This window comes from Argentina anserina, chromosome 1 (genome assembly GCF_933775445.1).
Source record: "Argentina anserina chromosome 1, drPotAnse1.1, whole genome shotgun sequence".
NCBI classification, from domain to species: domain Eukaryota; kingdom Viridiplantae; phylum Streptophyta; class Magnoliopsida; order Rosales; family Rosaceae; genus Argentina; species Argentina anserina.
Genome location: NC_065872.1, coordinates 13012920 through 13036184, shown reverse-complemented (window position 1 = coordinate 13036184; position 23265 = coordinate 13012920). Strand labels below are relative to the sequence as shown.

General features: G+C 37.3%; 2 protein-coding genes and 1 long non-coding RNA gene across 4 annotated transcripts; 1 reads left to right on the top strand and 2 right to left on the bottom strand.

Annotated features, from left to right (window-relative positions):
- Window positions 1-5205: 5205 nt before the first annotated feature.
- On the bottom strand, window positions 5206-10074 carry LOC126797518 (UBP1-associated protein 2A-like). 2 transcript variants are annotated; one of them, XM_050524153.1, is made up of 2 exons: window positions 8704-10074; window positions 5206-5361 (listed from the first exon to the last, which is right to left on the bottom strand). In XM_050524153.1, exons 1-2 carry the CDS (start codon window positions 10047-10049, stop codon window positions 5286-5288), a joined length of 1422 nt encoding a protein of 473 aa, XP_050380110.1. In that variant the 5' UTR covers window positions 10050-10074; the 3' UTR covers window positions 5206-5285. The 2 variants fall into 2 exon arrangements, with proteins under 2 accessions (XP_050380110.1, XP_050380118.1); XM_050524161.1 differs by lacking the exon at window positions 5206-5361 and adding an exon at window positions 7530-7746.
- A 4249-nt stretch (window positions 10075-14323) lies between these two features.
- LOC126797540 (transcription factor TCP19-like) lies at window positions 14324-15759 on the top strand. The gene has a single exon (XM_050524184.1). It carries the CDS (start codon window positions 14599-14601, stop codon window positions 15544-15546), a length of 948 nt encoding a protein of 315 aa, XP_050380141.1. The 5' UTR covers window positions 14324-14598; the 3' UTR covers window positions 15547-15759.
- A 2902-nt stretch (window positions 15760-18661) lies between these two features.
- On the bottom strand, window positions 18662-21298 carry LOC126797558 (uncharacterized). Its single transcript, XR_007672441.1, has 3 exons — window positions 21156-21298; window positions 20747-20891; window positions 18662-19333 (listed from the first exon to the last, which is right to left on the bottom strand). It is a non-coding gene; the product is annotated as an uncharacterized LOC126797558 (long non-coding RNA).
- Window positions 21299-23265: the final 1967 nt, after the last annotated feature.

Genomic DNA, 23265 nt, shown 5'->3' with positions numbered 1-23265 from the left:
GAAAAAAAAATCCTACTAACATCCATAGAAACTCGCATCTCAAAGTACCAAACCCAGAAATTCCTCTTTTCCAAACACTTAGGGGGATAGTATATGAAATTAGTAGGAGTTTAAGGAGAGGTGCATTGTATATGGAATTAGTGGGAGTGTTAAAGAAATCTATGTAATTTAAAAGTCAATGTGTATTCAATATAGATTTTTAATTATCCATACAAGTCTAGGTGTATTCAATTAGGATTTTTAAAAGTTATTATGGAATCCATGAAAGTCTGGGTGGGAGTATTCAATCCGGACTTTTTTAAATGAATAGAATTATGAGGGTATTCAAAATATCATTCATATTTATGGAATTATAAACTCATGGAATCTCATGGACTGATTCTTTTTCCTACAACCTAACATGTTTATTCCTATGATCCCATAATTGTTTTTCTTCTTATTTATGTTATGTTCTTACCTTGTATCTTTACACTTATTAAAACATCATTCTCATGTGTGAACACATGTTCAATGCTAACAATAAAAACAATGACAATGAAAGAAGTACGTAAGAAGAAAAAAGAATAATAATCAAATCAATGTTTGATGAACACCGACTTCTTTAGCTTGAAACTTCCCGAATAATTTATTTATTTCAATTTATTTGGTACGTATTTGTTGATAGATTAAATATGAAGGGTTTGTTTTAAATTTTCTTAAATAATTAAAATTCTCTAATTTATTTGTTAATAGGCACAACAAATAAATTTGTTTAGAAAAAAATAATTCCGTATAAAATTTTCTTAGGATGCATTAATCTCCGTCCAATAGCACACACGAGGCGTCAGAAAACCCATAAGGCCAACCTAGATATTTATGATAGCACCTGGCCACCTAGGAAAGAAGCAAATTATCACGGAACCGTGGATTTGTAGTTGAAAGACATAGTTTGCACATTATTCAATTACTATGTGTTATTTTCTTAACTAACAAAAAAAACAGTAGTTTCAATTTTTTTATTAGTACTAAGAACTCTATGAAAGTCCATCAATATCAATTATTTGTATTTCATAAATCAATAAAAGTCTGTGGTTAAAATTAATGGTTTTGATAATTCTATGAAAGTTTGTGTACTTTTTAAAGAGTCCGCGGAGTTTTCATAATGTTTATCAATAAAAATAAATTCACACAAATCTATATACAATATACCCTCCTAAGAAATTCATGGAATTCAGAATTCTATGTGTATTCAATACATAATTTTAATTATTCATACAAGTCTAGGTGTATTCAATTAATATTTTAAAGATTCATACTTATGGAATTATAAACTGATAGAATCTCATGGATTTTCTAGTGTTAATTATACATTCCACAATCCAGAAATTGTCTAGCCTCTAGACTAAAGATTTTCATGAACTTTTCCATGGACTTTCTCATTGTAATTAAAGATTTCATTCTCCATTATTTTTCTTTATTTTGTTTTATTTACCAATTATTTTTCCTACAACCCAACATGGTTATTCAACCTTTGATTGTTATATTTTTCTCTATGTTATGTTCTTATCTTGTATCGTTATGCTTCCTAAAACATCATTCTCATTTATGGACACATGTCCAATGTTAACAATAAAAACAATGACGACGAAATAAGTACGTAAGAAGAAATGATTAAATTTAAGTGTTTTTCTTACTTTCTTATAAATAGTTGAGAGTAATAGACACAACCAATAAATTTGCTTAGAACAAAAAAAATATTATGTAGAAACTTTTATTAGCATGCATTAAGTTCCCGTTTAATAGCACCCATGAGACATTAAAGAACACATGCCAATCTAGATGCTTAAGGCTCACTCAAGAGTGAAGCAAATTATCATGAAACCATGGGCAATGAAGCAAATAGAACCTTAAGCTTCTAATTGACAAACATGGTCAACGTGACTAGATTTGCCATATAAAATTAAGGCCTTTGAGGCCTAAAATATTAAGGCCAATAATTATTTTTCATGCACGCTAATCAGTTACTATATTTTTTTTTACTAACAAAAAATATAGTTTAAGTTTTTTATGAGTATTAAAAAATCTGTAGAAGTCGATCAATATGAATTCTGTGGATTTTATGAATCAATAGAAATCGGTAGAAATCAGTCAAAAGTCTATAGTTGAAATCAGTGATTTTAACAATTCTATGAAAGTTTGTGAAATTTTTAAGGAGTCTGTGGACTTTCTATAAAGTCTATCAATTAAAATAAACCCACACAAATCCAAATATAATACACCCTCACTTACGAGAAAAGTAATCCAATTTATATCCCCGACGAGATCTTTCATTCCTTGAGAATTAATAGAAGTTGGTGAGACAATAGCCTCGTGAATTTTTCTGCATTTCTGCACCAACAGTCTCATTGTGTTGGTGCTTTTCCTGGGCACAGGTTTGCTTCAAACTTCCAATAATCTTGACTCATATTGTTCTATGTTCTGCACTCTCCCACTATTGTTGTCTGTGTATCAATTATTCTAAGTCTCAATAGTATGATATCAAAGGAACAGTCTTTTCCCCAAACCCTTCTCAACACCTAGCCCATTTTCAGGAGCAATCACCTGCAATTTTATTGATAATCTTTGATAAGTCAAATGAGAGTTTCTTCACCCAAATGGCCAAATGTTATCCAATGAATAAAGGGTTCAAGGTTGTGAATTGTGACCTTTAGATCTTGGGCGGCCATGACTCATGAGAGTCTTCAGAAACAGTATTATTCCAATTATAGTCACTTAGTCAGCAACCAATTCAATCATCCTCAATGATAGTCAGTGCCTCTCCAATCCAAACATCATCATAACAAGACTATTTGATTATTGAACACTTAAAGTAACGGACTATGAAATTGGGAAGGGTAGCTAGGAACTATTGCCATCCACCAAGTGACCAAACATTGGAATGGTACACATATGTGATCAATTTTATCATATGGCTAACTATATAAATACTGAACAAACTAATGGCTAATTTGATTGTAATATGACTAATATCATTTTGATTGACAGCAAGTGCTCAAGAAAGTTGTATTGTTGTTCAACCGCAGCTTGGTAAGTGTGTGCATCATGTAGATGACAATCCAAAGCTAGTTGGAAAATGTTGGGCTTATTGCACAACAGACTGAGAAAAGAGGGTGTACAAAAGACGCTGATATAAGAGGAGGTGTGTGCAAACAAGTAGAATCAGGTGATATCCAGTGCCGTTGCCGTGTTGATCTTCAACTCATTTATCATTCCATCAATAAAATGTAAGGGATCAATCTCATATATATAGAGAACTCCCTATAAGCAATCTTGACCATTGTTCATGTCGCAATAAAGTTTACAATTGGAAATCCATTATTTCGTTTAGTACGAGTATGAATTGTTTACTCTATTACTAACAACACAACACCATACCTAACGAAACTCCAACTTTACAAGCCAAAAATTAATATGCCAGACTGATCTCAAGAAGTTGTAGTTTACTTTAGGGGCTTATGGAGTACAAATGGTATATATGTAGCAACTCCACTGATACTGCTACTCGTTTTGCTACTAATTCACTTGTTCCTTGTTAGCTTCTTTTCCTGAAATCTTCTGTTGAGGCATCGAGGCATGAGTAATACGTGACATGAACGATAGAGTAATACGTCTCATGCATCAAATATGAATGGTGTACATGCTACGTTACTTTACTATATCGTGTATATAGGTCTAGACTTCAGCCAAAACCAACAGAGACACCTAAATCTTGGTTGTGTGCATGAGAACTGAGAAACCATTAGAAATGAGACCAAACGCTCTACCCAACATGATCACCGCCACCGTGATATATATACTCCTCGTTTCCGTTTTCTCGTCCGCCGTTGCTAATTGGCCTTTTCCGGTACCAGCTGGAACCTTCCTTGGTCCGCCGTCGCTAACATGTAAGCTCTCTTTGGATCGCTTGGATCCTTGCTTTCCGCTACATCCCTCGAAGCCTGCATCGGCCTGCTGTGAAGCTGTGGCGCCCCTCATTAACAAAATAACTCAAATGAACCTTTGCTACTGTCTAAAGGAATCACTGACGACGGCAGGGGTGGCTCCGAACATAACTGCACTTGGTATTCTGTTCTCCGCCTGTGACGTTTCCGTTAAGCTTCCGCCGGTGGCTATCCCGGAAGACATCGACTGTACCGAGTAAGCTACTTACTCTCTCAATTTTTGATTTATATATCTCTTTTCAGTGTATATGACTGATGGCTAATACGTACGTATAACTTTTGATATATACAGGTATGTGCTTGATGGAGATTCAACAGTAGGCTCTTATTGGGCAATGGTGGGAGATCCAAGCGATGACTATCACTGGCAATTGAGATTTCGACTGTAATGGGAATGGAAACAATAGTAGTAATCTATAGTACACTCGAATATCTGTTGAATAAAATTTCTTGTTTTAGAACGTTGTGATTCCTCTTGCATGCACGCGCAACTGGTGCCAATCTCATACTCGATCTCAAAGCCTCTTTCCAAGAACTTGTTGATCTGAACATTTTTAGTTTTGGTGATATCGTTATCTATCTGTAATGGTTTAATTTTCTAGATAATCTTTGACTACAACATCGATAAATTATATCATTATCACCGAAATATGATTCTTGACTAATTTTGTTTTTACTTTCAGAAGTTAGACCATCAGTTTTGCATACAAATAATTTTTCACACACCTCTTTGATCATTCTATGTAAAACTCGTTTGGTAAATTAGTACTTGGCCGTAGGGTAACAAATATATTTGGTTTCTGACCAATGTCCAAATGCTTCATAATAAACTACCAAATCATTTGAAGCATCTCAGGCCCCCATTTTCCCATTTCTTATTGCCTTGGATGAAAATAAATCTCTAGTAAAAGGAAAAGATTTGATATTTAAACCGTTGGTTTGACCATCGCTGTTTGAGATATCATTCTAACACTAATGCTGAAAAGGATCTTATTCTAGTCCTTATGTATCATTTCTCCAAATGTTGGTGTTTTTAAGGTTTGTTTCAATAATCTTGAATCATATTTTTCTCTACGACCCGTACAATTGGTATCGATTATTCCAATCTCAGTGATCTGATGTAGAGGAGTACTCTCAAGTCTAAATGATCTCTAAAACCGTCAAATGATGCTCTAGCTCATTTTAGATGGTAATTATTTTCCTCATAACGTTTAACAAAAGATCAATCCGAGTTTCATCACCTGAACATTATCAAAATGATGATTAGAAGCTTTGTCAGGTGGGTCAGGTTGCATATATAACAAATTAATAGTGAGTCTCTTGATCAGCCGTCTGTTTTTGTATGACAAGAGTGCCAGCGGCAGATTCCATTATGGAAGAGCTACAAAATAGTGGAGGCTGGTCAGCAAAGACGGTCATTCTCATTTGTTACACATACCAAATATATTTTTATGGTGCAAAACGTTTTGATCAAATTATCACATGGTAGCGACCAGATATGTTTGGACATGGAAGCATCATTGGCCATAAGATCCTTCAAAGACTACATGAATCAGTTTGTCTGCTGACCAAAGATTGTTTCAGGAAACAACTATACAAGAGTCACAAACGACTTAATGAATTACTGTGCATCCCTTAATGAAATATTAGGAACACACAGGAGGGCTTTATCGTCACTTAGTACATCCCTTCTGAGATATGAAGGTACCTTAAGGGCTTAATGTATATTTGCCAGGATTGGCACATTGCTTAAAAGATCTTTGGAGGAGAAGAAGAAAAATAAACATAAGAAACAAGAAATGTTCAAATAAAAGGCCCAAACTGAGAAAAACAAGTTAAAAAGAAATAAGATGAAACTATGAGTAAGATCCAAGAACCAGAGATCAAGATTCTGAAGATAGAAATGTTGAAATGAGTTTAAAATAGAACCAATGCAACAAAAACATGAAGGCAACAGGGGTCAGTAGCTCATTCCCTATTCATGGGATTCTTATTCACCTCCAAAATATATATACTGCAACTTTATAATGCTACAACCATGGAAACTGAGTTTGCACGGTTGAATGTGCCCCCACACTAAATAACCGCATAGTTCGAAATTGCGGTTAATGAAATGAAAATCATACTTCAGATTGCCATAGTAGAAAAAAGAACCTAAAATTTTTGTTAATTTCACATTTAAACCATCAATAGACATTGTACCTTCAACTAAATGGGCTTTTTCTTACCCCTACAGCCACTAGAAAAACGTATCTAGCTTATATATCTCAGGGAAGAAAGTTTTAGTACAGAAGTAAAAATTATGATTAAGAACCTACAAAGAGTTAGCTTTTTTGTTTTCAATGCTAACAAGATTGCAGTAACTCATTTGCAACAAACATTAAACATCATGTCAAAACATTTGAAATTTTGTTTCTAAGACCAAAATAGGATAAACCTTAATTTTCAAATTATATAGTGCCATAAAAAGCCACACACAAAAATAAAAGTTAAGGCAAAATTGCCAAAATACACCCAAACTTAGTTTGAAATTATCAATTTGAACCCCGAATTAGTATTTGAGTCAATTTACCTCCTAAACTTAATAAAAATTGCTGATTTGCACCATATCCGTTAAATTTAACTATTTTTATCCAATTTGCATGTCATGTACATGAGGGGTAATGTTGTTATTTTTTATTTATATTTTTCTTTAAAATAAATACAGATATTCTTTAAAAGGAAGATTTTTTTTAATCAAAGTATTTATTTACATTTTTTTACATACTTAACCCTACTTCAAATTATATATTCAACATACCTACTCATTCAAATAGTGTTGTGTATGTATATATTTTTATATGTACACATTTATTTTTAATTTTTTATGTACTTATTTATATTTTTCTAATATCTTTTAACATATCATATCATGTAAAATAATAAATATATAAATCAATAACATGTTTCGAAAAAAGATAAAAAAAACATAGTAGCAAATGTTCCTCTTAGGTAATTTTATTAATTTATTTCATTATTAAATATGAATAAATATATAATGACAATACTGCCCCTCAAATGCATGATATATGACTTAAAATTGGATGAAAAACATTAAATTTAACATATGAGGTGCAAATCGACAATTTTTACCAAGTTTAGGAGGTAAATTGACTCGAATGCAAGTTCGGAGTGCAAATTGACAATTATGGCCAAGTTTGTGGTGCAAATTGGAATTTTTGCCAAAAATTAAAGAACCTTGATTGCCCATGCACTAAAAGGAGGCAGCTTGATGTAAAAGCCGGTAATGTGAAGTAAAACTCACATTAATACGTTGAAAATGGAGAACTAACTTTACGAAAAACATTAGGATCTCATCAAACTACCAATGGTCTTGATAATTGTTCATCTTATATCAGAATTGGAAAACAAATTGGATCATTAAGCACATGCCCAAGGAAAAAGGGAGATAAATAAGATGGGCCTTAATAAAGAAGATATGCACCGGATTAAAATAAAAGCTAAGCATAAAAGTGAAAATAGATGTCAAAAGTACTTACAAGATAAAGCTTGAGAAAGATGATTTGATGGACTAAAGATAAAAATAAAATAATAGCAGGAACATCCATCAAGTTATTGCTAAGCAGGAGGAAGATATGAACCATGAGAAAATTATATTTAATTCCAAATTCGTCCCTATGGAAAACTGATCAACCAAAAGCAAGCTTAGGATAAACATTTCCCAAGAGTCATTGATCATCCCTCCTGAACTTCAGCCACACTTACTCTGCAAATATACAGCCCAAAATGTGATGGCAGAAAACACTAAAATTTCCATTAAATAAAGTATAATCCTAAAGCCTCTATACACCTAAGAATTAAATTACCAATACCCCAAAAGCAAGTAAAACACTTGTGCTCAACTGAGTAGCAAAAAAAAAAACAACGAACAATAGTCAAATTTACATTGGAATGGGTGGACAGAAGTGAAACTCCTCAATTTAGGACCTTTAGAAAAGAATATTAAAAAAATTAAAACTGTAAGGTATTAATAAATAAATGAAATTTTTTGACTTCACCAACACATGGAAAAGTTACATATATAGAAATAGTTTACAAAACCAAACGTACAAGAACAGAAGTATAACCAAAACTTTTTAAGAAAGCAACCAAAAAAAAACATGTCTAATACAAAACAGAAAACTGTAACACCTTGAATATGACAAACAATGGAAACGCTGATAAAGGTTATATACAAGATTAACAAGACTGGAGGGCATTTTCTTTGGGTATAGTAGGTCCATAGCAAGGTGTTAGTTTCAAAGAATAAGAGTTCCATCTAATTATATAGCCTTTTTATGTAATCTGTTGTTGATGCTTTACTTCTATCTGATAATATTCACCTGCCACCAAAATAACTACGTCCACTTGCTAACAGCTTTATAGATCTGGTAACTTGTACATTTCAGCTTAAAGAAATGATCAACCTTAACAACCTATGATATCGTGGTAGACCAAAAGTACCTTGGGTAAAAAAAAAATCATAAAACTCTAAACACTGGAAACGGTGAGTCAGAACCCAACTATATGCAACACACTAAACAATTCACATTCATATAAATCAAAGTACAAGAATTCTTTTACCAAAGAAGCGCTTAATACTACAACCGAGTAAGCATAAACAATATGAATAAACAAATGCACAAAACTATGACATGATAAATGCAAGTCCAAAATATCATACCACAGATAAGGCTGGTACCCACTAGTCCCCTGAGGCCTAACCGTAGCTGTTTGCCCCGTCTGTGAACCTGGATAAACTTGCTGCAGGCCCTGCATTGTGGGAATTGGCGCAATAGACCCGTATGACCCAAGCAACGACCCTCCGGCACCGAAACTCCCCATACCATGAGACACACCACCAAACCCACCAGCAGCCACCTGACCATACTGTCCAGCTGGGAAAACACCAGTACTCAACGCCCCTGCTAGTAAACCGGGGTTCAACGGCCGCGCAATCATATTACCAGCCCCTGGAACCAATGCAGCTCCAATATTAGTCATCAACCCACCATACATTGGATTAAACCCCGGATACTGTCCGAAAAACGCCAAATTCTGGGCACCAGGCACGGCGGCCAGCGGTGGAGTCTGCATTTGCTGCTGCGGCGGCGCAGCTGCATTGTTGTTGTTCTTGTTCTTCGAGCCCTCGGCGGCCTTCTGGCAGTTCAATTGCTGCCCTTCGAATACCTTCACCGGCTCCTCCAATGCCTTCTTCGCACCATCCACAGTCTTGTACAAGAACAAAGCAAAGCCTCTGCATTTTCCGGTCTGCGAATCGAACCCCATGGGCCCGGTCTCGATTTCTCCGAATTTCGCGAACAAAGCCTTCAATTTATCGGCGTCGGCGTCGTGCGGCACGCCGCTGACGTATATTTTCCTCCCGGGAATGTCGGAGTGACCGCTAGAAGACGAAGAAGGCTGCGCCGCCGTGTTGGAATTGGAATTGGTACCGGGGCCGACGGAGGCGAGCTGGCAGGAGGCGGTGCGGTTGCCAATGGACTTCTTGGGGTCCTTGAGGGCGTCGAGGGCGGCGCGGCGGGTCTTGAAGAGGACGAAGCCGTAGCCTTTGGTCTTGCCGGTGATTCTGTCCATGACGAGGTTGGAGTCCTCGACCTCGCCGAAAGGCGCGAAGGCGGCGGCGAGGGTTTCGGCGTTGGTGTCCCAGCCGAGGCCGTGGACGAAGATCTTGCGGTGGGAGACGTCGGCGTCGGCGGCGCGGCGGATGCGTTTGCAGAGGGAGCGGTCGGCGGAGGCGGCGGAGGTGATGAGGGAGATGAGCTCCTCCTTGGAGAAGGGCTCGAGGAGCTGAGAGAGAGACTCGGAGTCAGAGTCGGAGTCGGAGTCGGAACCCGACCCGGTTTGGTGGGGCTGCTTGTGGGGGAGGTCTTGTACGTCGTCGTTTTGTTGTGGTTGTGGTTGTGGTTGTTGGGGTTTTGGTTCGAGTTTAGGAGTGGTGGGGGTTTTGTCGAGGTTTTTATCGGCGGTTTTGACGAGGCGGCGCTTCTTGGTGGTTTGGATCTTCCCCATTTCTTCAGGGTTTGGAGTGAAGAGGGGTTTTGGTGGAGTAATTTATATAAGGACACGCGCCACAAGGAGGGTTATAGATTGTTGGGTTATCATGGTTTTATATTATTGATGAACAATCGGGTCTGAATGGTGTAGTCGGTTATCACGCTAGTCTCACACACTAGAGGTCCCCAGTTCGAACTTACTCTATGAATGCATGCAACTCACTTGTGTACCCTTCTCTGGAGTTCTAGTGTGTGATACAAATACAAGTTGTACCAAATGATTACAATTAAGACCGTAATCATATTTTCAGCTATTGAAATTTTGGATTTATTGTGCTATTTGTTCATAACTATATATGCAATGCATGGCCTTATTAACCTGATGCGATATTTTAGACAAGATACCATGACATAATCCGCTTATCAAATTTGTTACTCCCCAGTTATACTGAAGTAGTCAGATGCTGATTTTACAATTAGTAAAAGAGAAAAGTGAAGATTGTTATGAATTACATTACGTTTTAGTCCACGTGCTTGAGTTATGTATCTTATATGCAGTATAAATCTTCAATTAAACTATCTATGAAATTATATTAATTTTCCTTCCCTCTTCTCTTTCTTTAACAACTTGGTCATAGCCTTACAATAATTGTGGTAGTCTCAGACTTGGTCTCTCCCACCAAATGATTTTTTGTTCCCTGCACATTAAACCACATGTTTATAGTTTCAAAATTCCAAGTGATATCACCTACAGTTTTCAGCCATTTTGTGCCGAGCACAATACCACGACCAGTCACAGGCAACACATAGTAGTCGGTAGTGAATTCATAGCCCTGCAATTGTAGAGATACTTTCGTCTCTCCACTAGTCTTCATCTTAGCTCCACTTGCTAGTAGAACATTGAGAGGTGAGAAATGGTCAATATGTGCTTTGGTACCCTTGAGTAACTGAGGGTGGATGAAGTTGTGAGTAGCTCCGGAATTGATTAACACATGTACCAACTTATTGTTGAACTTCCCTTTTAAATGCATAGTAGAAGAATCCTCTCCTCCCGTAGATTGCAGCCGAATCAGTGGCTCATTGATATCAGTAATTGGTGGCACTTCCTTATCATCACCAATATCATCTTGCTCAGCATTGCTGCCACTTGTTTCACCTTCATCAGGAATACTCTCCAAGTGCATTAACTTACCTTTCATTCCTGCATTTATGTCCCACATTAAAGGCACCTCCACAAAACCTCCACTGTTTGTTTAGTCTTCTAGCCTCAAACTCAAACTCAGTGAGGGTAACTCTAACAAGAGCTTCTTGTGTTGGTCTTGATGACAATTGTGGGGAACTCACAGCTCTGGGTATGTTGGAGCTAGTCTGCCGCGCATGTTGCATCGATGTAGACCCTTGTTAGTTCACCACTATAAACCTTGAAGTAGCACCATTAGGTTTCAAAATTTGCCTGCTATTATCATTGTTGGTTTCAAACAGTCGAGCAAGATCACAAGCTTCATAGAGTGAACGAGGCTTGAAAGCTTGAACATAGGTCCTCAAGTTTTTCTGTATGCCTCCAATGAAAAAAGAGACTAACAAATCTTGAGGTAAACCTGGACAACGCCTTAACAACTTTGTAAATCTTTCCATAAAATCTTTAACACTCCCCGTTTGGTTCATTCTTGCTAAAAGTTGTATAGTAGTCCGCTCTATTGTAGCTACTAAACTCCATCATCAAGAGGTCTGCAAGGCCCTGCCAAGTAGGAGGAAACTCGTGCTTAAACATGTACTAACAATCGGATGCTTTATCAATCAAATGCATGGAAGCAATGGAAAGCTTCTTATCTTCAAGTATCTGATATAACTAAAAAAACTGGTCACACTTATTAAGCCACTCCACCGGATCACCACCACCAAAAGTACTAAACTCCAATCTCATTAGTCATTTTACTATCAGAGTAGTGAATGTTATTGCTACTGTTGTTACCCTGCCGCATCGTACAATATGATTGGTGTTGTTGGTGGTTTTCATGTGGGCTAGGAGGAGGCAATGAGTGTGAAGTATTCACCAATGTAGTGTAAGTATGTCCTGCAGTGCCAAATTGTTGCACCTGCAATGTGTAAGTCAGCGAAGGTTGAGACATATTGACATTCACGGCCGAGGCAGTGTAAGCACTAGAATAACTCATGGAGAACAAATCATTGGCACCCTTAGAGTAGAAGGTAGGGGCTGCTTGTGTGTTCATGGAGTTGCGAAACTGTGGAGGCTAACCCGAAACGGAACTTGTACTAGCACCATTGACAGGTTGGTGTGTACCAAACACAGGTAGAGATATGAAGTTGCTCATAGAGCCCCTATTGTGACATATAGTCGTAGTTGTAGGTATAAAGTTGCTCGGCCCTGTTGCAGATTGCGTAGTGGAAGGAAATAGCAAGCTAGTAACAACATCGAAGCCATTAAAAGAGAGTTGAGTGTCATTAGCCTCCGATTTACCCAACGTAGACGAAGAACCACTTCCCGGCGAAGTCAACGACTGCGGAAAACCCAAAGTAACCTTGCCTGGACCGATATGCACAGATCCAAGATTCAGAGGAATATAGCTTGCCTCGAGCTTCATCGTAGAGATGTGTTGCTGGAATTTATCCATGAGAGCCTCTTGGAATTTCAGTAGTGACACAGATCCAACGATTTATGTAGCATGGTCTGCATCTCTTGCAAACGTGCCTGGGTTTCTTCGCGGTGAGCTTGCAACTCATTGTCGATGTAAGTCAAATCACCCGAGACCACCACAGAAGGTGTAGTCTCCACCGGTGGTTTGCCAATTGTTCCAGCCCCTCGACCTCTCCCTGTCATGAGCGGTTTAGTCTCTGGTACCAAATGTTAAGGTCTTAGATCCAGAAATAGGAGGAAAAAGAAGAACATAAAGAGAAAAGAGAGAGCGAGAGGGAGAGGAATAAATTGGATAGGTTGAAGTAATTGGGAACAAAGGTAAATTTGGAAGTTAAGACATAAATTTTAAATGCTAATACAGTAAAACCTCTCTAAATGAATAATGTGGAGACCATGAAAAAAATTATTTTAACAAAATTATCATACTATCGATAAAATGAATAAATTATTAATAAAAAAATATAATAATATTATATAGAGAGTTCTGTTGTTATCTCTAAGTGAATTACATAACTTAATGACTATCTCGTGTATCTCTAGTTGGTTTTCCAATCCTACACTTTCTAAATGTAGTATAATATGATGCATAAATGTAACTTTTAATGGTAATTTAATAAATTTTGGATGATCATTTTTCTTAATTTATTTTATAAATTTTATTTATGTATTTCAACATTTAATATTCATTTTTGTGAAATATTTTATTCAATTATGTACTAATTATTAATTTATAAATTCGTTGAGACCTAAAAGATGTCCAGAAAAAATATTATCTTATGCATTTAGTGAAGATTCAAGTATTATGCATTGGTCCGAAATTAAACCGAATTTTTTTTACCTAATTAAAATTATTAATTTATCAACCATTCATTTATCGAAATTTAACTGATTGGTTTTGACAACGCTCTTACATTAACTGAGAGGTTTAGCTTATTTTACGATGTCTCAATTGGGTTATATGATGTTAGCTTTAGGTAAATCCTACGCGACGTGCCACCATCTCAAGGTCACATGTTGCCGTGGCCAGTCCTGGACCGTTGATTAGAACCCCTTCTAGGGTCCCTCTCCGGTAGGGTTGGCAAAATACAAGAGGATAGGATAAGTGTGGGGGCCGCCTCTCCTTCTTCTCTCTCATTAGGGTTGTGTTGTCCCTCTCAATTTCATAGCCTAAAGCTCCACGTATCAAACAAAAAAAAGCCTAAAGCTCCAATTACCCAAAAACTTCAATTTTTGTCCTCCATTTGCTCAATTAGTCCTCTAATCTAATCATGATCCAATTTTCAGTCCAAAATTCCAACAAAGTTTCCATCTTTATTGTTCTTGCTCGATTTCTTCAACTTCCCTCAAATTTCATCCTCTTAAATTCGTGAAATTTGTTGCTCTACAATTGGGTTATATGATGTTAGCTTTAGGTAAATCCTACGCGACGTGCCACCATCTCAAGGTCACATGTTGCCGTGGCCAGTCCTGGACCGTTGATTAGAACCCCTTCTGGGGTCCCTCTCTGGTAGGGTTGGCAAAATACAAGAGGATAGGATAAGTGTGGGGGCCGCCTCTCCTTCTTCTCTCTCATTAGGGTTGTGTTGTCCCTCTCAATTTCATAGCCTAAAGCTCCACGTATCAAACAAAAAAAAACCTAAAGCTCCAATTACCCAAAAACTTCAATTTTTGTCCTCCATTTGCTCAATTAGTCCTCTAATCTAATCATGATCCAATTTTCAGTCCAAAATTCCAACAAAGTTTCCATCTTTATTGTTCTTGCTCGATTTCTTCAACTTCCCTCAAATTTCATCCTCTTAAATTCGTGAAATTTGTTGCTATATTCATCTTGTTCTTGTTCGATTCCACCTGAGCTTCCTTCAAATTTCTCAATTTCGAGTTTCGCTGCGAAAATCGAGCAACTTTTTTGATGGAAGAAAATCAAACGCGGAGTCTTGAAGAACCCAACCCCTCGATTTCCGGCCAACAATTTCCGGCGGTGGCGAAGAAAGAAGAGTTCGAAGAAGGGTCGCCGTCGATGGGTCTGGTTCCGGTTCGGGCACCGGCGAAACTGGCTGTGAAGCGGTCGTCGACCAAGGACCGCCACACGAAGGTGGAGGGCCGCGGCCGGAGGGTCCGATTGCCGGCGGCTTGCGCGGCCCGGGTTTTCCAGCTGACCCGAGAACTGGGTCACAAGTCCGACGGCGAAACCATCCGGTGGCTTCTCGAACACGCCGAGCCGGCGATAATCGCAGCCACCGGCACCGGCAAGGTCCCTGCAATCGCCGTCTCCGTTGGTGGAGCGCTCAAGATTCCGACGAGTTCGCTGGCGAAACCGAATGGAGAGGTCTCTGAGCTTCCCAGGAAGAAGAGGCGGCACTGTTGCAGTAGTGAGTTTGTTGATTTTGAGGATTTGAGGTCGATTTCGAGTGGTTTGGCGCCGGTGAGTTATGGCGGTGGTGGTGGGGGTTTGGTGCCTATGTGGCAATTTGGAAGCAATGTTCCGGCTGTGCCGTTTTTCATGTTCCCAAACTCTGGTTGGGCTATTCCTTCGGAGTCAGTTTCGGGGCAGACGATTTTCGATTTGCAGGGGAGGCCCTTATCGAACTTCCCGGTGACAGCTTTGCAATCTGGAGTTGAAGGTACTTGTGGTGGTGATGTGCAGGCCACTTCTGGTTCGATTTCGAGTGGTGGTGGGAGCTGTTCGACTAGTTTGGGTGCCAGTAATAGTAATGCGGTTACTAGTAGTGACACTAGCGCCACTACAGCTGCTCCGATTAGTCATACTCAATTGCGGAGGGACTTGTCTTTGGATACTTGGGATAAGAAGGAGCTTCAGTTCTTGGGTGGTCTGTGTGGAAATTCACAAGCTCAATAGACAAGGAGGGTTTTAGCTTTTAGGGGTAGTAGGGTTTAAGCCTGTTGAGGCCTTTTTGTATTCAAGGCCTTGAGGTTTTGACTCGACGATCTAAGGTTTTAGTGGTAGCGTTTTAGATTTTGTTGGCCATTTTGTAATGAAGCACATGAACTGGTTATGTTTTATACTAATCTAATCCAAGGCCAATTCGTAATCTGATGTGCTGGTTCAGTTTTGGTTCATCTGTTTTTCAGTTTCGGATACAAACCTTTCTGATTGGCAAAGCTAGTGGCATTGGCAATTGAGTGAATAGCTTGTGTTGCACGTGTGAATTGGGTCAAAGTGGTGTTCCACCAACCCCATTCAAAGAGATGTTACCATTCGTATATAAAAAGAGAGTAAGATCTCTATGCTAGGCAATGAAACTAGGCAATACCGCGCGGGCCATATTGCTTGTACTGGCTAATTTAGATTTCAGAGCAGCGAAACTTATTGTATACACGGGCCGCCCAAATACACGGGGCATCTGGACCGTCCAAATTGCCGCGTGGACAACGCAATAGAATTATATGCATTGACGGGCGTCTGTGTTTGGTAGGGTAAAAACGTTAATAGAAATGAAAGAGAGAAGATGGGGTTGTGTAGTCGCGAACTGCAATTGTTCGACCGTAGTTGAGTGTTTTGGGAGAATCTATGTAGAGGTAGAGCGGACGACCGATCTGGGTTGAGATTGCAGCTGCAGTGATCGGATTAGGGATTTGCCTCTACATTGAATGACGATGGAATGAAGTGCAGCGGCCCGACAGGCACGTTTGAGGTTGGGAATCAGACGGGAATCTGACCAGAAAGAGATGGGTTGTTAATAAAAAAGATCCAAGTGAGCGTAGGCGGTGGATTGGTTGTCCAATTGTTCCATGTCCTTTCCTTTTTTTCCATTCTTATTAATGTTCTTTCTCTGGTGCCTCACAACTTTGCTGCTGCGGTATCATTCTTTGCTGTGATTTTTCTGTTCTGAAGTGGATTTTCACTTTGGTGTGAGGTTCATGCATTGTGTTTGGAATCTTGGGCAGCAATTAGTACTGGGCTGTTTGAATTTAGGTATTTGAGTAGTTTAAATTAGGGATTGAAGTTATGGAAATTGGGTAGGTTTTTTTTTTGATTCGATGGTTTTGATTAGTTTAAGGGTTGTGGCATGAAGATTTTTGAATTTGGTTGTTTGGGAAAACAAGAGTCGGCCTTTGCTTAATTATGGAGGTTTTGTCCGCTATCTACTACTATGAGGCTTTCTTGTTCATGATTTGTAGAATTATGGGTTGAATTGAGACAATTTAATTCTTTCTTCTTCTTTTTTTAGTTTGAATTCTTTGTTTCTGGGTACTGGGTAGTGTACAAAGGGCAGCAGGTCGTGGGGTTGTTCATGCGTGAATTGAGTGTTTTATACAAATGATCTTGTGATCTGATCTTGTCGTAGGAAAGTTGTACTGATATAATGCATACGAGCTTTTTTTGTTTTTTTGTAGAAGACATACGGGCAATCTGACAGAAGGAAATAAAGATGTGACGTGCAGGTGGACAATGATCAGAGGTGTAAGCGCCGACCAAGTTACCGAGTGGCAAGAGAAGTACTGGGAAGCTGCAGATGAGTTAGGCCACAAGAAGCTTGGTTCATAGAAATTGGGACGTGATGCACATGGAAATGTATGGCATGAACATTGGAAGGAAGCTGTGTGGCAGGTTAGTGTGCTTCACTACAGTTTTTCTCTTCCATTCAATCTCGTAAAGGACTCCTTCTAAAGCTGCAACGAATGCCTCATGCGTTTATAGTGTTCTTGATATAGATGGAACAATAGTAGTTCATATTCATCTTAAAAATCTTGTGGATTTTAAGGGAGGCTGAGGAACAAGATTAATGTAACGAGTGATTATGTTAAAAAGTATATAGGCACTTTTTTGGTTGGATCCCTTAAAACTTTTTTGAAACATAGAAGTATGGTATAGCAAGGTATAAATTTGATCTATATGAGCATCTTGAAAACATTTCTATGTTCTTTATTTCTGTTCAGGATAGTATGCCTGTGAGGCACAAACTGAAAAAAATCATGAGAATCCTGGAAAATATGGTAACAGTGGAGTGCAGCATTGTTAATTACTAAGATGATTGGATGCAAGCCAACACCTGCTGGAACTCTCAGCATTTAGCAATGAAATATCTGTAACATTGTATGACAATGACTAAATTTCCAAACATGCGGTAGCACATTAGAAAAGATGTGTGTGTGTGTGTGTGTGTGTGTGTGCTCCTGTTTTCATTATTTACTTCCTTCATAAGTTAATATGTGGACAATATCACAGCTTCTCATATTCTTATTCTTTCTGAATTAATGTCTGGAACGAGGGTGGCATTTTCAAGTGTTTACCATGAAATCTGAGGTCTATTACTTGAGTCAATTTGTTGTCAAATATTGTTCCAACTCCTGACTTTGGCTGTGATAGTAGTTATGGAACTTACCATGATATATATTGAACTCTATTTTTCGAAACCAGGGTAGCATGGTAGTGACTAGTGAGATCTGCTAGGTTCATGTAAGCAAAAAATTCAGCTAGGTCATTGTGTTAAATATCGATGATACTCTGATAGCTTGGAGTCTGCAAAAAATATTTGATTCATGTTGGTAGTTTGATAATTTTTCTTCTCCATGGTTAATGAAGGCCTTCTAACTCAATACTAAACTTTTTGACAGAGCTTTGCTTAGAAGTATGGGTGAGATATTGTTCTCATGTGGAGGTAATAGAAGGGCATTGACTGCAACTTTGAGTGTTATCGGAGATGACATTGCGAGGTTTGAAGGCAGCAAGGATGAAGTAAGCGGCGGTTGATGACGGGCTTGCTTTGATTTTTTTTTATTTGGTAAAGCATGTTTATATGTTGTGCACTTGTAAATCGGATATGAATATCTGTACTCGTGTTATTTCACTTTATGCAGCATCTCTTGGGACATAGTGTTGTTTTGCTTTAGAAATCTCAAGAACAATAATGAGATAAGAGAAGCATATGATAGTTCTTCCTTTGAAGTACAGCAAGTTTTCACTGCTACGTTTGCTCATTGTTGTTTATGTATTTAGGGAAATGCCGGACAGTTATTTCATCTTTTGCAAGAGGCAATGGAAGAGCGAAAGAGGATACTCTTAAATCTTGTAAGGATGATCATGTTAGGGCAAGAAAAAGTCGCTATAGGAGAATAGGAGTCAGTTGTATAAGCGGTTTATGTCTCTATGCAATTATAAACCCTCGCATTTTTGTAACCTTTGTATAAGTGGTCGCCATCTCCATGTAACGACGACACAGTTCACAGCCATAAAATTACACCAAAGGCTAGCTATCAAATAAACTTTGCTTCGCACAGATCACCTAAACACATCCAACAGTACTTCCACCTCGCTTGGTGATCAGGAGAACCAAAAAAGAACCTAAAATACTTTTGATTACAACTTTCGCGTAAACAAAAACTTGCAATCTACTTAAGGAGCTAGCCAGAGAGTAGAAACATGATACTGCATACAATTCAACATGATCAAAAGCAGTTCCTAATTAAGTTCTTGTGCCCATCCAGACCTCTTTGACAAATCATTCTTCTCTAGGGATGTGACCTTCTTCTCAAGTTCTCTTTTTTTGAATATGCGGGGATGTGGTATTCTTCACAGGAGATGTGCAGACTTCTTTTGTAGGAAATGTGCTGACCTTCGCATCTCACGTTCTTCTAATTTGTTCTAGAGCTCTCTTCATGTTTAGAACTTTAGATAGTGCTATCTAAAATACATAAGCAAAACAATTAGAAGATAACATGGAATTGAACGAGGCTTGAAATCAGTAAACATATGTAGAAACTTGGAGACTTAATTTTTTATTTTTTTTGAAATCAGGAGACTTAAAGTTGAGTTTATCAGAATATAAAGACTACCTTTTTACATTTATAAAAAGAATTCATAAGACCAGAGTGGAGTTCCAAGAATGAAGCTTAAATCTCAGGAACATAACAAATGACAAAGAACGAATGGACTGCAGCAGTATAACTTGGAACTTGGAGCAATAAATACATAATATGTATATGTATATCATTATATATCATTACAGTGACTTAAATTTTGGAGAAAAAAGGTCCATAGCCAGGTAGTCTCCTTTAGATTCTCAAAAATTTCATTTCGTGCAAGAACAAGGGTGGATGTAGCTACTCTATTCAGGACAGAAAGCAAAGATATAATTACAGGAAGAGCAGTAAGGCAACGCGTGAAATTATAGCTCAATAAGTCAACAATAGTTGAATTCATTGACATAAAACAACACAGCAAAAATGAGTCACAATGAGACTAAAATTTAGTTACTAATTGAAAATAGTATGAGCTCTGTATAACTAAAAATTAGTTGTTTGTTTAACACAGCTAACATTGGTAAAGATACTTTACTGCAAACTTGTAAAAGAAGGGAAGAAGAAAAGTTCACTAAACTGTAAAGATATTGATATAAGGAACGCCAAGGGGCTGAGTTTCAAAAGATTACCAAGTATAAATTTGGATATCATTGTGTAAAGGTTGGCTGCTATCCCAAAATATTTGTATAACCACAATTCATGTTTGGGAATAGGTAGAACATCACAGGCAAAGACATAGCTAATTAATCTGGGGAGTAAGAACATCAGCTGTAATGATAGCAAACTGAAGAACCAACCCAATTTCCATATTTTTTTAAAACGAAAACAGATTTCAAATAAGCGCCTTGAACCAACAGACTTTAATAAAATTCCCTGTCTAATATTTAGAGGCATAAGATTCTTGTTTTTTAGTCTGGAATAAATTTGATTGTCCACAAGAAAAAGAGCACAAACTAACAAGATTACAAGAAACCTGAGTAGACTGAAAGACACAGCATATAAATGAAACATATGAAGTTTCTTATCAAAATAAAAAACAGAGGAAGGATTGAAAGAATTAAAACTATCACCAATTCAATTTAACTCAACTGAAGGAGTCGACATCTTTTTTTTTTAGTTCATGTGTCTACCTATCATACCAATTCACGTCATTCCATACAGAAGCATTGATCAATTCATACCATTTTATTAAGGTACAACCCAAACCATATCACTAAACCATGATTCATTCTAAGCAAATAAGATTTAAAGGGAAGCAACAACTGAAACCAAATATAAATAAAAGAGTCACTCACACAATGGAATGCGAAACAAGGGCCATAGCAAACAAGCCAGAATAAAGCTTTTCACCTCTACATCCTTTGTGTCCCCTCAAACAGTTGATATGCACTTCAAACCAGCAACTCCAATAGTTGACAACACCAACAACTACACCAGCACCTCCAATATGCAACAAACACGGACATAATTAATTGTTGCCATAGATTTAACGAACCGAATAGAAAAATCCCAAATCCATAAAATCGAAAACCCTAGACCTCAAAACATACAAAGGCTGAAAATCCTAACACCAAGCAAGCATCGATTTGAAAAAAAATGAACAATCCCAAATCCAAATGGCGAACACAAAACCCCCAATTGTGAACCGTAAATCCCAAAAACAAAAAACAAAATTCAAAACCATTGATTCATAAAGACGCTTACCAGCATGGTATAGAGCTAGAGCTGATGACCATTGATTCAGAGGCAGATAATCGCTTTAGATCTCGATTTCCTCTGGGTTTTGGGTACAGATCGTGCGAAAGGGAGGCGTGTTATGAGATCTTGGCTATTAAATGAACTTTTTCTCGGTTAATAGGCGACAATATTTTGTCGTCTTAGTTTCCAATTTTCTTTAAGCATCTATAGACAACACCCAATTAAGACGACAAATTACATTATCGCTATTTGTTATGATTTTAAAAAGAGTTAAGGCCATTTATAATTATTTAAGAATCAAAAAAGAAACACGTGGCCCAATTCTGAGTATGCATTTGCCTTTTATATGATTCGGCGACTTCAAAAATTCTTTAAAAATAGCTCGAGTGGTCGAAATATTCTGTGAAAATTCATGCATTTTCTCATTGATACGCTCTATCTGCTCGTATGAATTTTTTTGGATAGTGATATTCGGGTAACAAAGTTGCCCTTAGGAAGATATAGGGCGTAAAGAGAACTGTGTGGATCGAAGCCCAAACAATATCAAAATTTCATGAATTTTCTATCAGATCTATAATACACTATAGTGATGATATCCTTCGGTCAATTTTTTTAGATTTTATTCTCTTAGTATAGTTAGTTTATAAACAAATACATTCACATATTACCTAATATAAAAGTTGTATAGTGTTACTAGGCACGTAGTTATTCACGTGACTAAAATTCACAAAATACAATTTCGACTGTTAGATGTGATCGTCACACTAAACTACGGCTATGGTACGAAATTCAACAATTTTTCGATTTTCGGTCGGGTCTTAATCTATGCGTTCAATCCTAATTAACACATCTCTCTCTATAAGCAGCCTTGTGTGTGGATAATTGTTTTTTAAAAATATTATATGACGGGATACAATGGATTATTCTAAGATTGCTATTATTTTTGTAGCTTTTGTTTTTACCGTCATAGCTATTATTTATGATTTTAATAAGATTTAAGACCATTTAACATTACCTAAAAAACAAAGAAGGAACACGTGGCACAATTATGACTGTGCATTTACCTTTTATATGATTCAACAATTTCAAAAATAGCTTCAGTGTCCGAAAAATTCCCTGAAAGTTACTGCACTCTCCAATTAATGTGCTTTATATACTTCTATAAATTTTATTGGATAGTGATATTTGGGCAACACAATCCCCCTTAGGAAGGTATGAAGCATAAAGAGATAACTGCGTGGATCGAGGCATAAAGAGTACCCAAATTTCGTGAATTTTCTAGGATGGCTATAGTACACTATGGCGAGGATATCCTACGGTTGATTTTTTTTCAAATTTTATTTAGGCAGTGTAGTTAGTTTGTAAACATACAGATTTCCACACAAAAATATAAAATCAAACTCTAACAATTAGATGTGATCATCACACTGAAATATGGCTACCGTACGAAATTCACCGACTTTCGTCTTAGTTTGGGTGTTGATCTACTTGGTCAACCCTAATTAACACAATACCTCACTAAAGAAAGACTTGTGCACGGTAAAAACTATTTAAATTTTTTTGCATGCGTTAAAATAACAGTTTATCATGAGACCCTGGTAATTTTCGGACAATTTTTTGAATGTCGAAGCTATTTTTAATGATGATAAGAAGACTTCTAATCATTTGAAATAATTAAAAGTCCACCCATTTGTCCACCTCATTTTGTTTTTCATTTTTCAATTGATTTCGCATATTTAAAAACTTTTTAAAAATAGCTCAAGTGTCTCAAAAAATATGCCAAAATTACTACGCGCTGTCAATGACGCGCTCTATCTAGTCATATAAAATTTTACGGACAATTATATTCGGGTTAAACAGCCGTCCTTAGGAAGAAATGAGAAATAATGAGTTAAATGTGTGGATCGAGACCCAAACATTAGCGAAAAATTATGAGTTTTCTATCACGGCTAGAGTAAACTATGGCGAGGATATCCTACGGTTGATTTTTTTAAATTTTATTTAGGCAGTGTAGTTTGTTTGTAAACATACATATTTTCACAAAACAAAATATAAAGGTTATGCTACACTAGTAGGCATGCTGCGATTCAAGTGACTAAAATTTAGAAAATTAAAC